Genomic DNA, 19,103 nt, shown 5'->3' with positions numbered 1-19,103 from the left:
ATTTTATCTTGGTAAATGGTAACTCGCTTTAACCTCATCTTTCCTCAGTGTACCTCTGCTTGTGTCCGTTTGTCTCTGCTTAATTAGGTATAATCTCGGTTTGCCTCAGTTTGACTGCGTAATTCAGGTAAACCTCAGCTCGCCTCAGTTTACCTTAGCCTGCCTCTGCTTAATTAGGTTTGATCTCAGTTTGCCTCAGTTTACCTCATCTCATTTCAGTACACCTGTTTAATTCCGCTTGCCTCCGTTTATTTCAACTTTCTTTCGTTTACTTCAGTTTACCTCAGCTTTCTTTATCTCACCTCAGTGTGCTTCAGGCTACTTCCTCTTACCTTAGCTTGCCTCAACTTGACTCGGTTTAACCCCGGCTCGCCTCAGTTTACCTCAGCTTGCCTCCGCCGGGCTTTGAACCAGCCGGCACCTCATTGGCCGCTTCCTCCTCCCAGCCCCGCCCCGCGTTCCGCCTGGTTTCCGTCGCGAAGGACGCGGCGTCGGTTGGTTGTCAAGATGGCTGCGGCGGGGTCGCGGCCGCTACCTCCGCCGTCGCCCCGCGAGGTCGCCTCCCTCGCCGCTGCCATCGCCACAGTCGCCGGGGCCGCTGCGAAGCTAGGACTGCTGCAGCCGAGCCTGCGACGCCCGTGACGCGGGGCCTTGGAGACGCGCGGCCCGGAGCGCCGAGGAGAGGACCAGGAAGGCCGAGCGGCCATGCGGGCGGCACTTAGGTGAAGGATGCTGGCGGGCAGGCCCGGAGCCCAGAGCGCAGGCGCGGGCCTGGGCGCCGGACCCCGGGACGCGCTTGGCGCCCGGGACAGCGGCGGGCGACCGCGACCCGGCGCCTACCTGTATCCTTTCCACGCCCTTCCCCCTCCCCGCTCCGGGAGCACGCACGCAGGGGCATGAAAACTGGCAAGTCATTTTCAGTGCGGATATTTGCTTTAGCAGCTGTCACCCACCCTACCCTACTCCACCCCCGACCTGAAGTTACACTTGGTCGACTTTTGTTTGTGACCTCTTTCCCCGGCTTCGCACACCCTTACTTGGACTTGGCTGTCAGATTTTTGTAGATTTTAAAATACACCGGTCCTGTATTGGATGAGCGAAGATTCGCGTTTTAGAATTACAGCGTTTTTACCCTTTACTTACAGAGACGTAAGTCTTATTCAGGCTCCTTAGAAAGAAAAATTGCCCAGAGGCTAAAATCTTGGGCTGTTCCGTTTTAGTTGTTAGCCGCACACCCCTCCTAGGGCTGCAGAACCCTAGCGTGTTGTGATCATTTTGTCTTCAATTCTGCCCACTCTTGTCAAACAGAGGAAGGGAAGAAAGCAGGGGACCTGAACCTTGATAATCTGGATTATTTCTGATTTTTTCCCTAAGAAATCGTTGAACTCCCATTTGATGTTACTGTTGGTAACATTGTGAAAATGACAATAAGCTTTTTTTTTTTAAGTACATAAAGCAGTTTTTTTTTCTTCCAGAGAACATTATTATATTAGAATTTACCCTTGGTATTCTCAGAAGACTGGCTGGTGGTGAGGATGATGTTTGCTCAACTGTTTTTCTCAGGAAATGGAGTCCCTTCTCTTTCCTCAAACGTGGGTCCCTTCCACCACTACCACCCTCCCTCCACTTCCTTAGCCCCTTAGTCCCACCTCTGCTAGGATATGCTCTTACAGTTTTAACAGCAAATCATCAGTTTTCACCGAGGGTCTCCTCTCCCGCTGACCTTCCTCTGGGTTCTAAGGATGCAGGTATGTTAGGGTTCCATTAATGCCAAAACACTCTGTCCCCAGGGACTCATCCCCAAGCTTCTATCCCTGGGTCTTTCTTCATTCTTCCGGACAGTAGCCTGCAGTAGCAGCTGCTAGCTCTTGTCTTCTTGTCTTGCCTTTTCCTCTTGCTGCTGCCACAAACTGTCTTCTCAGAGTGTGCTCTAGAGTGAATGCTACTGTCTTTTGAATTCAACTCTTCATTTTTGACGTTGTTTTGGTTGGTTAGTTGGTTTGGTTTGAGGGGTGTGTGTGTGTATCCCTGGCTGTCCCAGAACTTGATCTGTAGACCAGGCTGGACTTGAATTCATAGAGATGCTTGCCTCTACTTCTGGAGTGCTGGGATTAAAGGCACTGTATCTTCTTATACACTGAATGAACTCTTACTACCTTGTCCTAATTTGTCTCTAAATCAGGATACAAGGAAATGGCTCGTTGACAAAGCATTGATCTTCTATTATTTTCATTAATGATACCATTTTTAATTTATGTGATAAGAACATTGAACAGAGCAAGTAGGAGTAAGGAGACAAAATTTATAAGTACCGCTGTAGTTAAGTTCTAAGAGACTGAGAGAGTTTTTAAGTGGAGGCAGTAGGAAGAGGTTTGACTAGATCTGGCAAGGAGAATACATTGTATGATAGTTACTTGTGTTGATAACCTAATTGGAGAAAGACTAAATGAGGACATAAATGACCATAGTATTCTTTATTTTGTAATGTTAGCTATATAAAAATTATATTTCTTTACAGTAGATGTTAGGGTGAGTTGTTTTGATAATACATACAAAAATATTAAGCATCTATGTAAAAACTTAACTTCAATACCATTCGTCAGATGCTGGGCAGAAACATTCTTTATGTGTAATAAGCAAGATCATAATATAGTACTATATATGCTATATAGTATATATGCTAATACAGGAACTAGAGTTTATATGTAGTAGGGTTGTCTAGATAATTTAGAAATATATACATGTCAGGACATTACACTTGTAATCTTTCTGTATGTTCTTGGGATAAAATTTAAACATATTGAAGAAAATAGTTCTCATGTGATGCATTGTCCCCTGTCCTTGTCATTTGATCCAAAGTAACTTAAGCTTGTCTTTCCTACAGTGTTCTCCTGAAAGGAGAAAGCTGTATTTTTCTCTACTGATGACTTGTGACTTTGAAAAGCTAACCATCTTCTTGAAGTCTGACCCTAATAAAGCTTTCAACTAGAGAAGAAAAAGATATAGCTAAACTTGGTTCTATACTGTTCAAAACCATATTTCCTCCCCTTTTAACATGTTTACAAATCCTTCAGAAAACACCTTTAAAAACATGTGTGTCTTTGAGTTCATATTGATGTGGTACTGAATTCTAGTTGAAATGAAGGCAAAATGAACTCTAGCCTGTGGAGGAAGAAACTTTATAAAAATGACAAAACTGTTAAAAAACAAGCTCCCTTGGTAAGGCTCAGATAAGAGTTCATATACATTTGATTATTCTGAAATAGATAATAGTTTCTTTATAATATTGACACAAAAATACTATAAGCCCTTGAAATTAACACATTTTGACAAATGTGTTAATCATAATCATAATACCCTAACATTACTGTAAGTATTTGTTTTAAGTCTACATTATCCAAACCAACTTTGACTGTCAGCTCGTGAGGAAAACTTTAACCAGCAGTTTCCTATAAAATAGACAAGTATTTGTGCTCTATAATTTGTAGCTTTGCTGTACTCTCACTCATACCTGGATCTCAGGTGCAGTGACAGTTAAGTCAGTGGCTCTCAGCCTATGAGTTGTCCTTCCTTTGGGGGCCAAATGACCCTTTCACAGAGGTTGCAAATCAGACATCCTGCATATCAGATATTTATAATTCACAACAGTAGAAAAATTACAGTTATGGAGTAGAACAAAAATAATTTTATTATTGGAGGGGTTACCGTAAATAAGGAGCTATATTAAAGAATTGTAGCGTTGTGAGATTAAGTAGTAATTGATCCTTTATTAAATTTCAAAATCATGAAAAATATAAAAATATTGTGATAAATTTGAAAACAGTCAAAACACAAATTGGGAAAGCCAATTAATCTTGTCAGTACAGATTAAGGAATGGCTAGTTATACGTAAACTTCAAATTATTAGGATCACCAAAATACTCAAGTTCCTCCAGAAAATTTTTATAAACACATAATAATATCTGGCTGTCCTTGTGTCTTTTCATAAGCCATCAACAGGGATCTTTGGAAAGAAAGACTATGTTGACAAACATTATAATTTATTGCTTATATTTTCATATAAATGTCATACTGTAGACTAAAGGGTCCATTGAAACATTTAATTCATCTACTCATTTTGTGTTATTAAAATCTTTCATTTCCTTACATATAAACCTAAAAAGGACACCTTACTAGTAGCTATCCAAATATCTGTATAATGAACAAAAATATGTGTTTTCACTATCTAAGTTTGTGATTTATAAAAATAATTTATTTTCTCCTCATGGAAAGTTAAGATACCATAAATCCATATACCAAGTCTAAATATGTGTGTGTGTGTGCATGTGTGTGTTTGTAGATCTCACATTTGTACTAACTATTGTGTACACGGATTAGTTGTCCCACAAGAGCATTTTGATGTTATTAATATGAGGCTCTAATTATACAGTCTTGTCATGCAGTAAATATGTAAACTGCTGTTCTTAACTAAATGGCATCACTAGAGATACGAAAATCCATCTCGAGAAAAATTTAGAAGAAGAACGCCAGATACTACTACAGCAACAAAAACTATGCCGGAATCGAGCACGTAAATATTTCATGGAGTCAAACCGGAGAAGAAAGTAAGTAATTGTATTTTATTCAGAAATGTAGAAACTCTATGTCACTCTAAGTTAGTAGTTTCTCTACTTTGAGGTAGTTCATACTTGAGCCGTGGCCATGTTTATTGCTAGAACGAATGATCAATGTTCTCATAACTTTGTTAATTTATTTCCAGTTTATGGATTGTGGCCGTCACAGTGTTTTCTTGGTACAGAATAAGAAGTTTAACTACAAACAGACTATAATTTGACTTTAACTTACCATTCATCTTATATAATTTTTATCTGCTACCCTCTTGCATTCAATTATAAAAAGAGGGGAGAGATGAATACGGATATAAATCATTACCAAGAAAAGCTGTCTGTGGAGACTATAAACTAAAATGAAGTAAAATGAAAAGTATCCAACCTTCTTAATCAGTTACAGGATTTTAGTTAGAGACTTTTACAGATAGTGGTTTTGTATTTAGTGTGTATGAGTGTTTGTCTGGACCCACGTAAGCGTGCCTGGCCCTCACAGAGAGCAGAAAGAGCGTCCCTGAAACTGAAGTTAGAGAGTTGTGAGCCACCGTGTCTCCAGTCTTCAGCGAGTGTTCTTCACCGCTGGGTGATGTCTAGCACCTGATAAAAGGATTTTACTCAACCTTTTTAGGCAGAGTGGTTACCCGTTATTTAAAATGTGTTGTTACAGCCTTCTCCATGCTCTGTCATCTCCGGTAGTAGAAGATCCCTGGAGCTTGTTAAACGTCTTCGTTGGGCATGTGCTGCAAATCCCATTTGGGAATACAAAATTGTTTACCTGTAACTTCTTTTTCTGACCTTGTATTTTTGCTGAGCTTAATCCTTTCTTTCTCTAACAATGTTAAAAGTTAATGAAGTTTATTTTGGTTTTGTTTGTATGTTTCTGTTTTTTTCTGTTACATTTTGACTCCTGAAGACCTTACAAGGCACATGACAAGAGTAAGGAAAGATGATTATAGATTTTATCTAGTTATGCTATCTACTCAAGGTAAAGTCAGAGGATTGTAGGGTTTTTTTTTAGTATTTGGTATTTTTCCCTTTGAACAGAGGAAAAATACCTACCATTTTTTCAGTTATCTTGGGAAGTTATCTTGAACTGTTTAACATGCCCTAGATTAAGAATCTCTAAAAAATTCATATTCTAGAAAATTAAAAATAAAAGACATGTAAGGGGATGCTAGAGGGATGAGGTAGAAATGGGTGGGTGGGTGGAAGAGCACCCTCTTAGAGGCAAAGGGGAGGGAGGATGGGATGGGAGAGCTATAGAGGGAAGACAGGGAAGGGGGACATCATTTGAATGTAAATAAATAAAATAGCCAAGTGAATAAAAAAAGAAAAGATGATTTTTACTCTCAAATCATTAATAATGTAATAATGAAAGCTAAGAGTGATTAAAGCTAAGAGTGGTTGAATCTCCTATGAAGTAGGACAGAAGTGCATCTCATGGACTATAGGACAGAAAGGATTCTTGGAAGAATAGTTAGCCTCATGTTAGCCAAGGACCATGAAAGGAACTGTGCTTTATGTAAGCAGAATAGAAGAAAAGTCTAACATAAAATGGGACAGAAGATGCTTGTGGGTGTTATGTGGGAAAATGTGGATGAGTATCAGATGACAGGAGATAGTTTATGAAATAATATGTATACCAATCTAAAGAAAGTAAAGAGAATTTGCCCAAGGTAGATTATAAAGACATATCTTTAGGTTGTAATAAAGAAACAAAATTAGAGATGTTCAAAGATCAAACTTATATCTTCGCTCATTCTACCAAAGAAGCAGCAGATGATGAAAACAAAACAGACAAAAGAAGTGGAGACGATTAGAGCACGGCAGTGAGCGAGCATGGGTGCGGGCTTGAGCAGAGCCATAAAGAAGTGGAGACGATTAGAGCACGGCAGTGAGCGAGCATGGGTACGGGCTTGAGCAGAGCCATAAAGAAGTGGAGACGATTAGAGCACGGCAGTGAGCGAGCATGGGTGCGGGCTTGAGCAGAGCCATAAAGAAGTGGAGACGATTAGAGCACGGCAGTGAGCGAGCATGGGTGCGGGCTTGAGCAGAGCCATAAAGAAGTGGAGACGATTAGACTACGGCAGTGGGCGAGCATGGGTGCGGGCTTGAGAAGAGCAGATAAAGGCAGAAGTCAAGGTCATGTGGAAAGAGAGCTGTCAGAGTTGTTCTAGATTAGGGGAACTTGAATACTTAGTGTAAACCTTTCTAGAATAACTTCACATTTTAAGCCTTTGTACACATTAGTACAGGGAATTTAGCCCTGGACCTTAGATGGACTGGCATGGCTTGAGACCTCCTGCCCTGCTCCATGGCTGTGCCGATTGTACAGGGCTGTTCTACTTTACTGCCTCTTCTTGTCTTCTCTTTTTCCACATCCACTTATTCCCTGGTGTGTGCTCATGCACACATGCAGTGAACAGTAAGTGGCCTCTGACAGGTAACATGGGTGAATTCTTCTATGGAAGATTTTATAACTTCTCCACTATTCACTCTAACTTTTGAAATTTGATTTTTTCTTTAAACTGAAGTAATACAGTTTTAACTTGAGTGATTTAAAATGCTGAAATGGAAAATACAACCGGTCTTTGCTTATGACAATAATGTAAGATACTTAAAGATGTACTCAACACTTTCTTATGAAGTAATTACAAATTTATTAACAAATGTGAGTTTTCCATGTCTTTAACCCAGTTTCTTCCAATGACAGCTTTTTACAAAATTATAGTATGATATCAAAAACAGAATAGTGACATTCACATGGCCAATTCACAAAGGTCACTCATGTCACTTTCATAGCTACAACCCTTCCTACCCCCTGATCTATTGGTCTTCATTCCAGTTTTGTTTTGTTTTGTTTTGTTCTGTCCATTTTTTTATACTGTTAAACAAATAAAATTATAATATGCAACCTTGGGGAGTTATGTTTTTCCCTCTCAGAACAGTTCTGTGGTATTCACTGTTATTGCTGAGTAGTACTCCATAATACATATGTACCAGAAACATGTTGGGTTCAAGTTGTTAAGAGGTGGTTATTGCTGCTGCTGGTGGTAGTGATGGTGGTTAGGAGGAGCTTTGGTTTGTTTGTTTGTTTGTTTGTTTGTTTGTTTGTTTGGGGTGTTTTTAATTTTTTTTTTTGGTTCTTTTTTTTGGAGCTGGGGACCGAACCCAGGGCCTTGCGCTTCCTAGGTAAGCGCTCTACCACTGAGCTAAATCCCCAGCCCCTTATTTTTTATTAGATATATTTCTTTATTTATATTTCAAATGTTATTCCCTTCCCGGTTTTCTGTCCATAAGCCCCCATTTCCTCCCCTACCCCTCCTCCATATGGGTATTTCCCCTATATATCCCCCTTACTACCCCCCCCCATATTCCCCTGCACTGGAGGTTCAATCTTGACAGGACCAAGGGCTTCCCCTTCCCCCGGTGCCCCAACAAGACTATTCTCTGCTACATATGCAGTTGGAGCCCTGGGTCAGTTCATGTATAGTCTTTCGGTAGTGGTTTAGTCCCTGGAAGCTCTGGTTGGTTGGCATTGTTGTTTTTATGGGGTCGCAAGCTCCTTCAACTCTTTCAATAATTCCTCTAATTCCCCCCAAGGGGGTCTTGTTCTCAGTTCGGTGGTTTGCTGCCAGCATTGACCTCTGTATTGGACATGCTCTGGATGTGTCTCTCAGGAGAGATCTATATCCAGTCCCTTTCAGCATGCATTTTTCAGCTTCATCAGTCTTATCTAGTTTTGGTGGCTGTATATATATGGGCCACATGTGGGTCAGGCCATTCCTTGAGTTGCTGCTCTAAACTTTGCTTCCATATCCCCTCCTATGGATATTTTTCCCCCTTTTAAGAGGGAGTGGGAGCATCCGCATTTTGGTCATCCTTCTTCTTGAGCTTCCTGTGGTCTGTGGATTGCATCTTGGGTAATTCGAGCTTTTTGGCTAATATCCACTTATCAGTGAGAACATACCAAGTGTGTTTTTCTGTGGTTGAGTAACCACATCCTAAGTGAGGACTCAGGATGATATTTTCCAGTTCCATCCATTTGCCTATGAATTTCATGAAGTCATTGTTTTTGATAGCTGAGTAGTACTCCATTGTGTAGATGTACCATATTTTTTTTTAATCCATTTCTCTGTTGAAGGCATCTGGGTTCTTTCCAGCTTCTGGCTATTATAAATAAGGCTGCTATGAACATAGTGGAGCATGTGTCTTTGCTGTATGTTGGAGCATGTTTTGGGTGTATGCACAGGGGAGGTATAGCTGGGTTGTTTGGGTTATTGGCAGTAGTTTTGTTTATTGCAATACTTCTACTATTGAGTCTACCATTGAGCCACATCCCCAGCCCTACACTGAGGTTTTTTTAAACTGTTTTTCTTAACAGTGATAGACATCGGAGTCATTTCTGGTGGGGTGGTATGGCTAGAAACTGGAAATTCATGTATAGTTTACATATAAACATAAGCTTTTATTTTTCTGGAATACATGGCAAGGAGTACATTACTGACTCATATGTATGGCCTCTACATACCTATAGCCTTTTTTCCAGAGTGGCTCACTGCCACTGTCTAGTACATAGACTTGTTTGCTAGAATTGAGCCTAAGAATAAATGTAACTAGGATTTAAAGATCTTACTCTTAGGATTAAAAGCTATGACCTTTAGTTAACTGATAGACTCTTATTTTTTGACTGACATCACAGCTTTTAGAAAAATGCAGTACTCATTTTATCTTTGTATTATATACTTAATCTTTCTGATAAATTAGAACGTGTGTGTTCTGTATTTGGATGTTTTCTTCACCAATATCTTTTTGTTTGTTTTTTCAGCCAAGTGAAAGAAATCCCATTGAAAAGATAGGAATTTCAGTATAGATTTAGGGATTTCAAATAAATTTCGATTTTAAGAACAGGACTGGTAATGTGAAACGTGAGCCTTTTCACATGTAGAAAACTCAAGACAGCTTCTTGACTTTCTTTCCTCACCATTTGATATATTTAACCCTTGAAAAATATTTTTTCCAATTTCATTTTTATCCCTAGTTTTTCATTTCTAACACCTCAAAATATGGTTGAGTTTTAAAGTATAGAATTTGAAAGGTGTAACCATCCACATCTGAATAGGGTTTTGTCCAGGAAAAAGAAAAGCATTACAAGGCAGCCTTTCCAATCCATATACTATCTCTTGGGGCCTCAAGTACTCTGACTGCCACTGCTTATTATGTTGCTACAGAAAACTGTCACCATGGCACGCCTTTTGTTCCTAGGAATACTTCCAGCAGGAGTAAATGATACTGCACAGTGGTAGACTCCTGGGAAAGCAGAGCAAACAGCTTTGGCATATGACTGTATTGAATGAGGTCGCTCACTTTGAGCTAAGGTGCTCCATGTATTCTGTGAGACAGAACTGCATATGTTGAGCCTTTCATAGGGTCTCCTATGAAAGTCACCAAGGCACACTGTGTCTTCTGAAAAACGTCCAGCCCAGGGCAGTGGGTAATGATAGCACACTCTTCCGAGTCTAAAGTCTACTGAGGTGGTGAAGCCTTCTCTCTTGCTTTCACCACCGTTATTCCCACTCCATTGGTCTGAACTCCTGGCATATCACCAAATAAAAGAAATCTGCAGCTCCTGGTGGAGCAAGGAGAAAACTGTAGTGAAAGCATTGCTGTACTGACATTTAGACTTCATCATCAGGCCTATCACAGAGCTCAAGAGAACATGCATTGACTTGCTGGCCAGACATATTCTGCCAGTGTTTTAATTTGACACATTTAGTTCAAACTATAGATTCTGTAGTCTTGGATGTGAAATGTTTTTCTGGGCACATTTTAATATAGAAAACAGGACCACTGTTGAACGGTATAAAGTAGTAAAGATGGCATTTTTGCTACTAGAATAACTTTATATTGTAGCAAGGAGCATATCACCTCTTAACTTCGGAATCTACCATTCCTCATTACTAAATTGGCTGTGTTTCTCAGCTTACTTATGCAGGAACTCTGTTTTGTCTCTTTTCCTAACTGAGCATTTGCTTGCTGTTGCTTCTGCTAGAGCACTTCCTTTCTCCATAATTTTCATGACTGTCCCCTCTCTAACTTAAATGTCATGTCTCCAGGGAGAAATGAAATATGGCTTTCCAATTAGTGTTGTTTGTTTTAATCAGAATGTCACCTAGAACTAATGTGTTTTCATTTTTAAGTGTCTAAAGAAATAAATAGGACCAGGTGCAGTGGGCAGATCACTGTGAGTCCTAAGCTAGACAGATCACATAGCAAGTTCCAAGCCAGCCAGGGTACATAATGAGAATTCCTCTCCGAAAGCAAGAACAAATTAAACAAAAGTAATAAATAGAGGTGGAGAGATGGCCCAACGGTTAAGAGCACTGACTGTTCTTCCAGAGGTCCTGAGTTCAATTCCTAGCAACCACATGGTGGCTCACAACCATCTGTAATGAGATCCCATGCCTTCTTCGGGTGTGTCTGAAGACAGTGACAGTATATTCACATATATGAAATAAGTAAATAAATCTTTTTTTTAAAAAAGTAAATAATTTGTATTACATCTTTATTACCAAACCAAATAAGTAACAGCTAAGTGTTAAAAACGATCAGCTTGGACTTACTAATGGCTCATTGGCTACTGTCTAACGAATGCTCTGCCCCCTAAGACTTGCTAACATAAACAGTGTATTCTGGTAGTCCGTGTTGACTGACATAACTGTTAATTCTCCCTTCAAGAATGCTGTTACACTCAGATTTCTTCTGTGGTTCTTGTTTTATCTGTGGTGATCTAAAGGTTCTGTTGAACTTGAAATTCATTATGCTTCTTCAGACACATACATGCTTTGTGCTAGGGCTCGATTAACCAATATTGCTGGAAACTAACCAGAGAACTGCCTTTCGCTATCTCTCTTTAGCTAACCTGGCTGCATCTCAACATGGTGATCTTAAGATCATCAAAAACAATGTTTGCATCCTGGAATTTCCTTAAGTAAATGTTCTCAAGCAGCAGGTTAAATGCTGTAAAACTTCAAATGTAGTTTGAGAAATCACACAGCATTACTGTCATAGCGGTCCATCGGTTATGAGAGTGACAGGACCAGAATCTTTAAAGAGGAGCTACATAATCATAGAAGAGAATGGCTGGAATCTGTAAACAGCAGCACTGGCGTGCGCGCATGCTTTCTTAACATCTTTTTTTGGATTGTTCATTATATAGTAATGTGTATAGAAATGTATTTTTTAAAGATATTTACCTCTTTTTTAAGATTTATTTATGTGTATGAGTGCTTTATTTGCATGTACGCCTGCATGACAGAACCGGGCCTCAGATCCCATTATGGATGACTGGGAGCCATCCCTTGAAAACCTAAAGCTCTGTCCCCCAATGCGGTAGCTCTCTAGATGACAAGGCAGGCCTTTCACAGTGGCCCGAGGTAACCCGAGCAGGAAGATCCTTCAAAGAGTTCATCCAGCTGTTCCCCCAAGTTCCTACACAACAGAGTGGTGCCTTGGAATACTTCCTATCCTGGTCAGGCTGGCAGTGCAGTCCTGCTTCTTATCAAATACTTCTGGAGTAATGCAAACACATTTTGCAAGAACAAAATGTAACTGTTTAAAGTAGTATAACTAAAATAGAGAAAATAAAATAAAGTGCCTAGAGGCAATTATAAATAAAGGGGAAAGTTGGGAAAAGTGAAGACCTGGGGCAGACAAGCTAGCTTAGTAGGTAAAGATGTTTGTCTCACAAGCCTAAAACCTGAGTATGACCTCCTAGAACCCCCACACACATATACACACACAATAATAATACTTTTTAAAACTGGACATTATTGGGCAGATATTTGTAACTTTGTCTGCTAAAGAGTTCTGGGTTCCAGATTTATAAACGAAGCTGAAATCCAACTTTTTAATAAAAATTGTATTTTTAGCACAAGTAAGACTTATATGACAGCCAATTTTAAACTTTTGATGTAAAGTGGGAAAAAGTCATTTCCTTGCCTTCCTCATAATTTGCAAGGCTGCTTCTCTCACTAGTGAATGTGAGAAATAGCGTGGCTCTTACAAAAGGCTTCTTACCACAGCAGGTGGGGGACATTGGCAGGCCTGACAGAAGTCAGAAAGGGCCCCCTGCAGGGCCTTCTCTTAGTTACAAAAGATCTGAATGATGTCCAAAACCCCATTTTGTAAGTACATATAAACTCTTAGCCAATGGCCTGTTAAAAAATCTGGAATGTGCTGTGTGTAAATCAAATGGAAGCAGTGTTACTTCATTAGTGGTGCTCTCAGACCCTCTGGTGTGCTTCATTCAACTGCTTGTCTATTGCTCCTTTAATGTTAAATCTAGAGCTTTTGAGGAGAAACGTCAAAAGCAAGAAGAAAGAGAATATCAAATTAGAGAACAGATCCTGCAGCAGAGGAAGCAAAAGTTTGAAGAAGTTACTGAAAAATTCCAGCGTGCCCATGTTCCTGTTTCCCAGAGAAGGAGAGCAGGTACCTTCATTTTTGGAACAATTCTAAAAGCAAAAATGGAAGTGTAATCAAATTTAAATCGAGGAAACAATGAAACTACACATGAAAAAAGTAGAAATAGCCTGGTGAGTTGTTTGAGTAACAAGCATTTTAACCAAATAAAAACCAGGAATTTTATTTAAATTGAATTTGGAGAATATTGTGTTGACTCCATTAGTAAATTCTCTATTCACTCACAAGTTTCTTGACTCACACTAGTTCACAATGTTTTGTCTTTTTAAAATGGATTTTATAAGTAACTTAACAGAAAATTTAGCAGTTGGGTTCAGGAAATTAGTGGCACAATCATTCTGGCATTTTACTCATGGTTTGGTTCAAATTTTTATTCGAGAGATTGGCAAATAAAAAGTCTACAAAGTAATACCATCTAATAGTCTAAGATCCACAACCAATTTAGAATTTAAATATAATTGGACCGAGGAGATGGCTGTGTGGATAAAGAAAGCATTTGTAAGGCACGTCTGCATACCTAGAACCCTGTGAACTCAGACAGCACTCAGAGTACTTAGGAAGCACAGACAGGGGATCCCTAAAGCAAGCTGCTACGTAGTCTTGGCAAGCTCTGGGTTCAATTGAGAGACCCTGCCTGAATAAACAAAGTGGAGATTAATGGAAGCAGACACCCAATATCAACATCTAGCCTCCACGCATACCCACACACTCCAGCACCCACATACTCACCCACACACACCTGCACCACACACCTACACCCACACACCTGCACCCACACACACCTACACCCACACACCTGCACCCACATACACCTGCACCCACACACACCTACACCCACACACCTGCACTCACATATACCTACACCCACATACACCTACACCCACACACCTGCACCCACACATACCTACACCCACATACACCTACACCCACATACCTACACTACACACCTGCACCCATACACCTACACCCACACACACCTACACCCACATACACCTACCTACACCCACACCTACACCCACATACCTACACTACACACCTGCACCCATACACCTACACCCACACATACCTACACCCACATACACCTACACCCATACACCTGCACCCACATACTACACCACACACCTGCACCCATACACCTGCACCCACATACCTACACCACACACCTGTACTCACACACCTGCACCCACACACCTACACCCACACACCTGCACCCACACACCTACACCCACACACCTGCACCTACATACCTACACCCACATACCTACACCACACACCTGTACCCATACACCTGCATCCACATACCTACACCCACACACCTGCACCCACATACCTACACCACACACCTGCACCCATACACCTGCATCCACATACCTACACCACACACCTGCACTCACACACATACCTACACTCACACACACCTACACCCACATACCCACATACACCTACACCCAAACACCTGCACCCACATACCTACACCCACACATACCTACACCCACACACCTGCACTCAAACATGTGAGCATGCATATTCATGTGCATGTTAAATTAGTATGTTAAATTTATTGATATTAAATATGTATTTAAATAGCTCTTTTTATATATTTTAAAAATAATTTTAAGTGTGAATATGATTGATGCTTTCATTATCACATCCACATTTTTAGGCCTTAAATCGCAAGGCAGAACTAACAATATGTCAAAGCTCACTGAAGAAGGAGAGCTGACAGTGCCCTGTGCCCGGCTAGCATATGCTGGTCTGTGCTACTCTGTCTCCAGCTAGACTGACTGCAGAAATAATGTAACTGTACTCCTAACACTAAAACCCACACCTCTTTTGGATAAGAATTTACACAGTATCATTGGTAGAATAGCAGAATGTGTAACTACTGTGAAAACATAGAAAGAATGCGAAACCTATGTCAAAATGCTAGGTCACTGTTTCTAGAAAAATAATATACATGACTCTTGAATCAGTATCTTACCAGGCAAAGAGAACAGCAAAGGGTAGCCCAGACAGAAGGAACAGCTCATACAAATGAAATGTGTCTTTCAGTGTATCTGAAGCACAAGTTAGGATGGTAAGAAGAGAAAAATATTAACTTGAAACTAAAAAATACCTAAGTTGGAGCCAACTCCTGAAGGACTCTGTATGCCATACTAAAAGGCACATCTTTCTATGAATGCCATTTCCGTGTCAGTAAGGAATCTCTGTATAAACAGGAGCTGCAAAGAACACTGACACAATCAAAAGACACCAAAACATGCTTCTTCTCTGCTAGAGTGAGTCCTGAAGTCCGGCTCGAGAGCCGATTCCATGTTGTAAAGTTTCAGAACACAGACTCTGCTTTCACTCAGCGGCCAAATTCTAGGTGGTTGCTGTCTTTACTCTTGTGCACATGGTAGCTGCTAGATCACTAGCCATGAGATTGGTGTTCTAGACAGAAAAAAAGGAAAATATAAAGTTATGCCAGTGAGTCCCCCTTAACACAGGCCTCCTCGTTCATGTGTTTTTATCTGTTTGGCTCTATTTGTACGGAAAGCTGGGACTTTCTCAGTGTTGGGTATGTTTCTACTCCTAACAATATTTTCATACAAAGAAAGGAAATGGATGTCAGACGGGTCTCTCACGTTAGGATATGCTCATAAGAAGGGTAACTAAAGTGACAACATAGAATGTAGATGGAAACAGAAACATACTGAAGTTAAAAGGCTAGGAGGAGACGTAATGTTGGGAAGAGGTATTCAATTTCTCAGTTGAGCTGTAACTGTATATAGACATAAGAGGGAATGTATTCAGGTATCACAATCAATAGGTTTTTTAAATGTAGGAGAAGAGAAGCTACAAGGAGAACAGTGCCTGGGAAACTTGGCAGAGAGCACTCATATAATATGCATTAATAATAGCAGTATACTGCTAGATACGGAGTGCTGGGTTTCCATGAAGAGTTAGAACAAGAAAATCATCTGCTCTTCCTCTAGGCTTGAAGAACTATAGAATTTAATGAGTGGAATATAATGTCTCCATATGCAAGGGATACAAGAGAGGCAGGACTCTTGAAAGACAGTGAGGGGAACATTAGAAGTAAGAAAAAGAGAATACATTGAGTGTCAAAGTGCATATTTGAAGATGGATGTATACAGGAAACAAGATGGATGAGAGGTTTACCGAGCAGGGTAGGGTAGTGTCTCTATAGCATATGACACTGAGGACATCACTTGCTGCCTTCTTACCTTAGCTTCTCAGCTGTAAAATTCAAATAGCATCTGTGCCAGGCAGGATAAGCACACTGAAAAACTGCTTAAAATAAGCTCTGTAACTGCTCAAATATTGTTGATTTTTAAAATTTTATTCACACGAATATTTTAAAATTTGTCATAAAATTTTGAGTCCATAAAATCAAATATGAAGTTTTTATATATGTTTGTGTATGCCAACACATTTTTCAAAGTTTCATATATTCAAATAAATATTGTCATAGAATTATTGACAAAAATCTCAAAGTAACAATTTCTTTCTTAGGGCTTACATGTCAAATTTAAAATATTAATTCCATTGTAAATATATTATACAAGAGCTTTGAATTATTTAATTGGTCAATAAAATTATATATCAAGAAACCACCGTTGCTAGAATGATTCTTTATTGGTTTTTTTCTTTGTTTGTTTTTTACTATTCTGTTAATTTTTCAAAATCCAGTTCCTCCATTAGAAGAGGCCCTAAAACAAATTCAAGAATCCAACTTAAAACCAGAAGTAAACATTTCTCTTTCCCACAGGCCAGCAACAAACTGGCGGTAAGTAATTTATTATTAACTATGTTAATGTTGTTAGACTGTTACAACGTTTATATAATAACCATATGGCTTTATACTTGCTGAATTTGTCATCTTTTTCATTGGTTACATCTTATCTTTGTTTTAGAATTTGTTTTGTTTTGGTTTTTTACAAATTAAGTATTAAGTCAGAATTGTAATTTAGTATCTTACACTCCAGTAGTACAAATACTGCCAATAGTGAATCATTTTCTATGAAATATCAGCACTTTTAATATACTGATGTTTATTGTCAGTACTAAAGAGATAGACTTGTTTACATTGTAATACAAATTTAAAAAAATAATTTTGTACTTGTATTTTTTCTTCACTCAGAATTTTGTTATTGTTGTTGTCTCAATAAAAACTGCAGTTTTAATTTCTGATTCTCACCAGCATTTCCTAAGTAAAGCCTATAAAAGGAATAGCATGGACTAGGCTTCCTTTAATAAATTTTTTCATCATTTTCCAAATACTCTTATGTTATATGCAGAGAACTAGGATGAAGCATTGTAAATCAGTATGGAGTAGACTGTTGAAAGTGCAATCCCTAGGTGCTGAAGAGACGGCTCAGTGGCTAAGAGCACTAGCTATCCTTCCAGAGGACTGAGGGTCAGCTCCTAGCACTACATGGCAGCTCACCACTGTTTGTACCTCCAGTTCCAGGGTATCTGATGCCCTCTTACCAGATATATGCAGGCAAAACACCAATGCATATGAAATAAAAATAAGTCACTTTTAATTAAAATGCAACATAATCCATAGTATCTAACCTTAGAAGTAAAATGGCGTTGTGGAAAGCACTAGACTGTAGGTGTAGCTCAGTGGAGAGCATTTGCTTCACCTTTCTAAGACCTGGGGAGATCACCAGCGCCACACAAAACATATAGATTTACATCAAATGGGTAGTAATAATCAGAATACTTACTTATAGGAGTTAATAATTCAGGCTGTAAATTTCGTTAATATTTTACCTATATAAAATGTGATTATTTCATTTGTTAGAATTTTTCTGATCAGAAATTCTCTTGATTAGAGCTAAAACATAATTTAACCCTTTCAGTATTCATTAGAAAAGAACTACTCATTATTTTGAAGAATCTCATTTAAAAAAGAATGCTTCAGCCAAGCTTTGAAGAAACTATGACTTAATCAGGACAAATGGTGAATGGCACTGTAGACAGAATGGTGATCACATGTGACAAAGAGATGATATATCCAGGGTAAAGTGTAGTTGAATCCAGATAGCTCAGTGGTAAAATGCTTACTGAGCATGCACCAGACCCGGGCTGACCCTCCTAGGACTAGAAAGAGAGAAACAGAGACAGAGAGACAGAGAGACCCATATTTTGAGATAGGAATAGAGATGCATGTCTTTAATCCTGGAACTCATGATGTAGAGGCAAGAAGATAAGAGGTCAAGGCTATGAGGCCGTGTCAAAAGCAACACAGTAATCATATAAGTGAATCAGAGAATACACATACTAAGAGCTTGCCTAGATATGAGAGTAGAGAAAGAAGTAAATCTTTATGTTAAGAAATATAAACATTGGGGCCATCAAGATGGCTTAGCAGGTAAATGCACTTGCCACCAAGCTTGTCAGCTTGCACTCGATTCCCCAGGACCCACATGGTCAAAGGAGAGAACCACCTTAAGTAGCTGTACTCTGACTTCAACATGCATGCTCTAGTATGTGTGTATGCATACACAAAGAAATACATGTAACTTATTCCTGAAATTTTAAGAAAATTTTAAGCAAATTAGCAAAAATCATTTTTAAACATACTATTTATAATCATTATAGACTATTGTGCATAATAAGGAGAAAGTGGATAATGGAGTGAGGAAGAAAGGGAAGAAAGAAAACAATATTTCATGAAAAGAATACATTGTAAGTTTGGTATGATAGCATAACGAAAATAAAAACAGCCAAGGAAAAGGTGAGAATATGCTGAGTAGAAGTTTGGAGACTTCTCAAAAAAGTAAAAAAATGAACTAACTACCTTATAACCCAGCTATTTCACTCCTGGGCTTATACCCAGACAACTCTGTATACCACCATGGAGATGTTTGCATCCCTTGTTTATTGCTTCTTTATTCACTGAAGCAAAGAATTGGAATCAGATTTGTCATCCAACAGATGAGTAGATAATTTTGATATGTATGTATGTATGTATGTATGTATGTATGTATGTATGTA

General features: G+C 39.2%; 1 protein-coding gene across 10 annotated transcripts in view; it reads left to right on the top strand.

Moving 5' to 3' along the window:
* Cep126 (centrosomal protein 126) overlaps positions 1–19,103 on the top strand; it is a 67,501-nt gene continuing 48,398 nt past the window's right edge. For 2 of the 10 annotated variants that reach the window (XR_001839243.3, XM_017595957.3), the window contains exons 1-4: positions 5–842; positions 4,485–4,604; positions 12,955–13,100; positions 16,788–16,884. Coding sequence is in view for 7 of the 10 variants with exons in the window: in XM_017595957.3 (XP_017451446.1) it covers positions 730–842; positions 4,485–4,604; positions 12,955–13,100; positions 16,788–16,884 (476 nt within the window). In the remaining 3 variants the exon portion in view is untranslated. Of the gene's footprint in view, positions 843–4,484; positions 4,605–12,954; positions 13,101–16,787; positions 16,885–19,103 lie in introns of those variants that run through there. The other 8 variants (XM_039082221.2, XM_039082222.2, XM_039082223.2 and 5 more) reach the window with 7 other exon arrangements.

Source organism: Rattus norvegicus, chromosome 8 (assembly GCF_036323735.1).
Source record: "Rattus norvegicus strain BN/NHsdMcwi chromosome 8, GRCr8, whole genome shotgun sequence".
In the NCBI taxonomy this organism is placed as follows: Eukaryota; Metazoa; Chordata; class Mammalia; order Rodentia; family Muridae; genus Rattus; species Rattus norvegicus.
The sequence above is the reverse complement of the archived record's forward strand: the minus strand, read 5'-3'. Positions and strand labels throughout refer to the sequence as shown.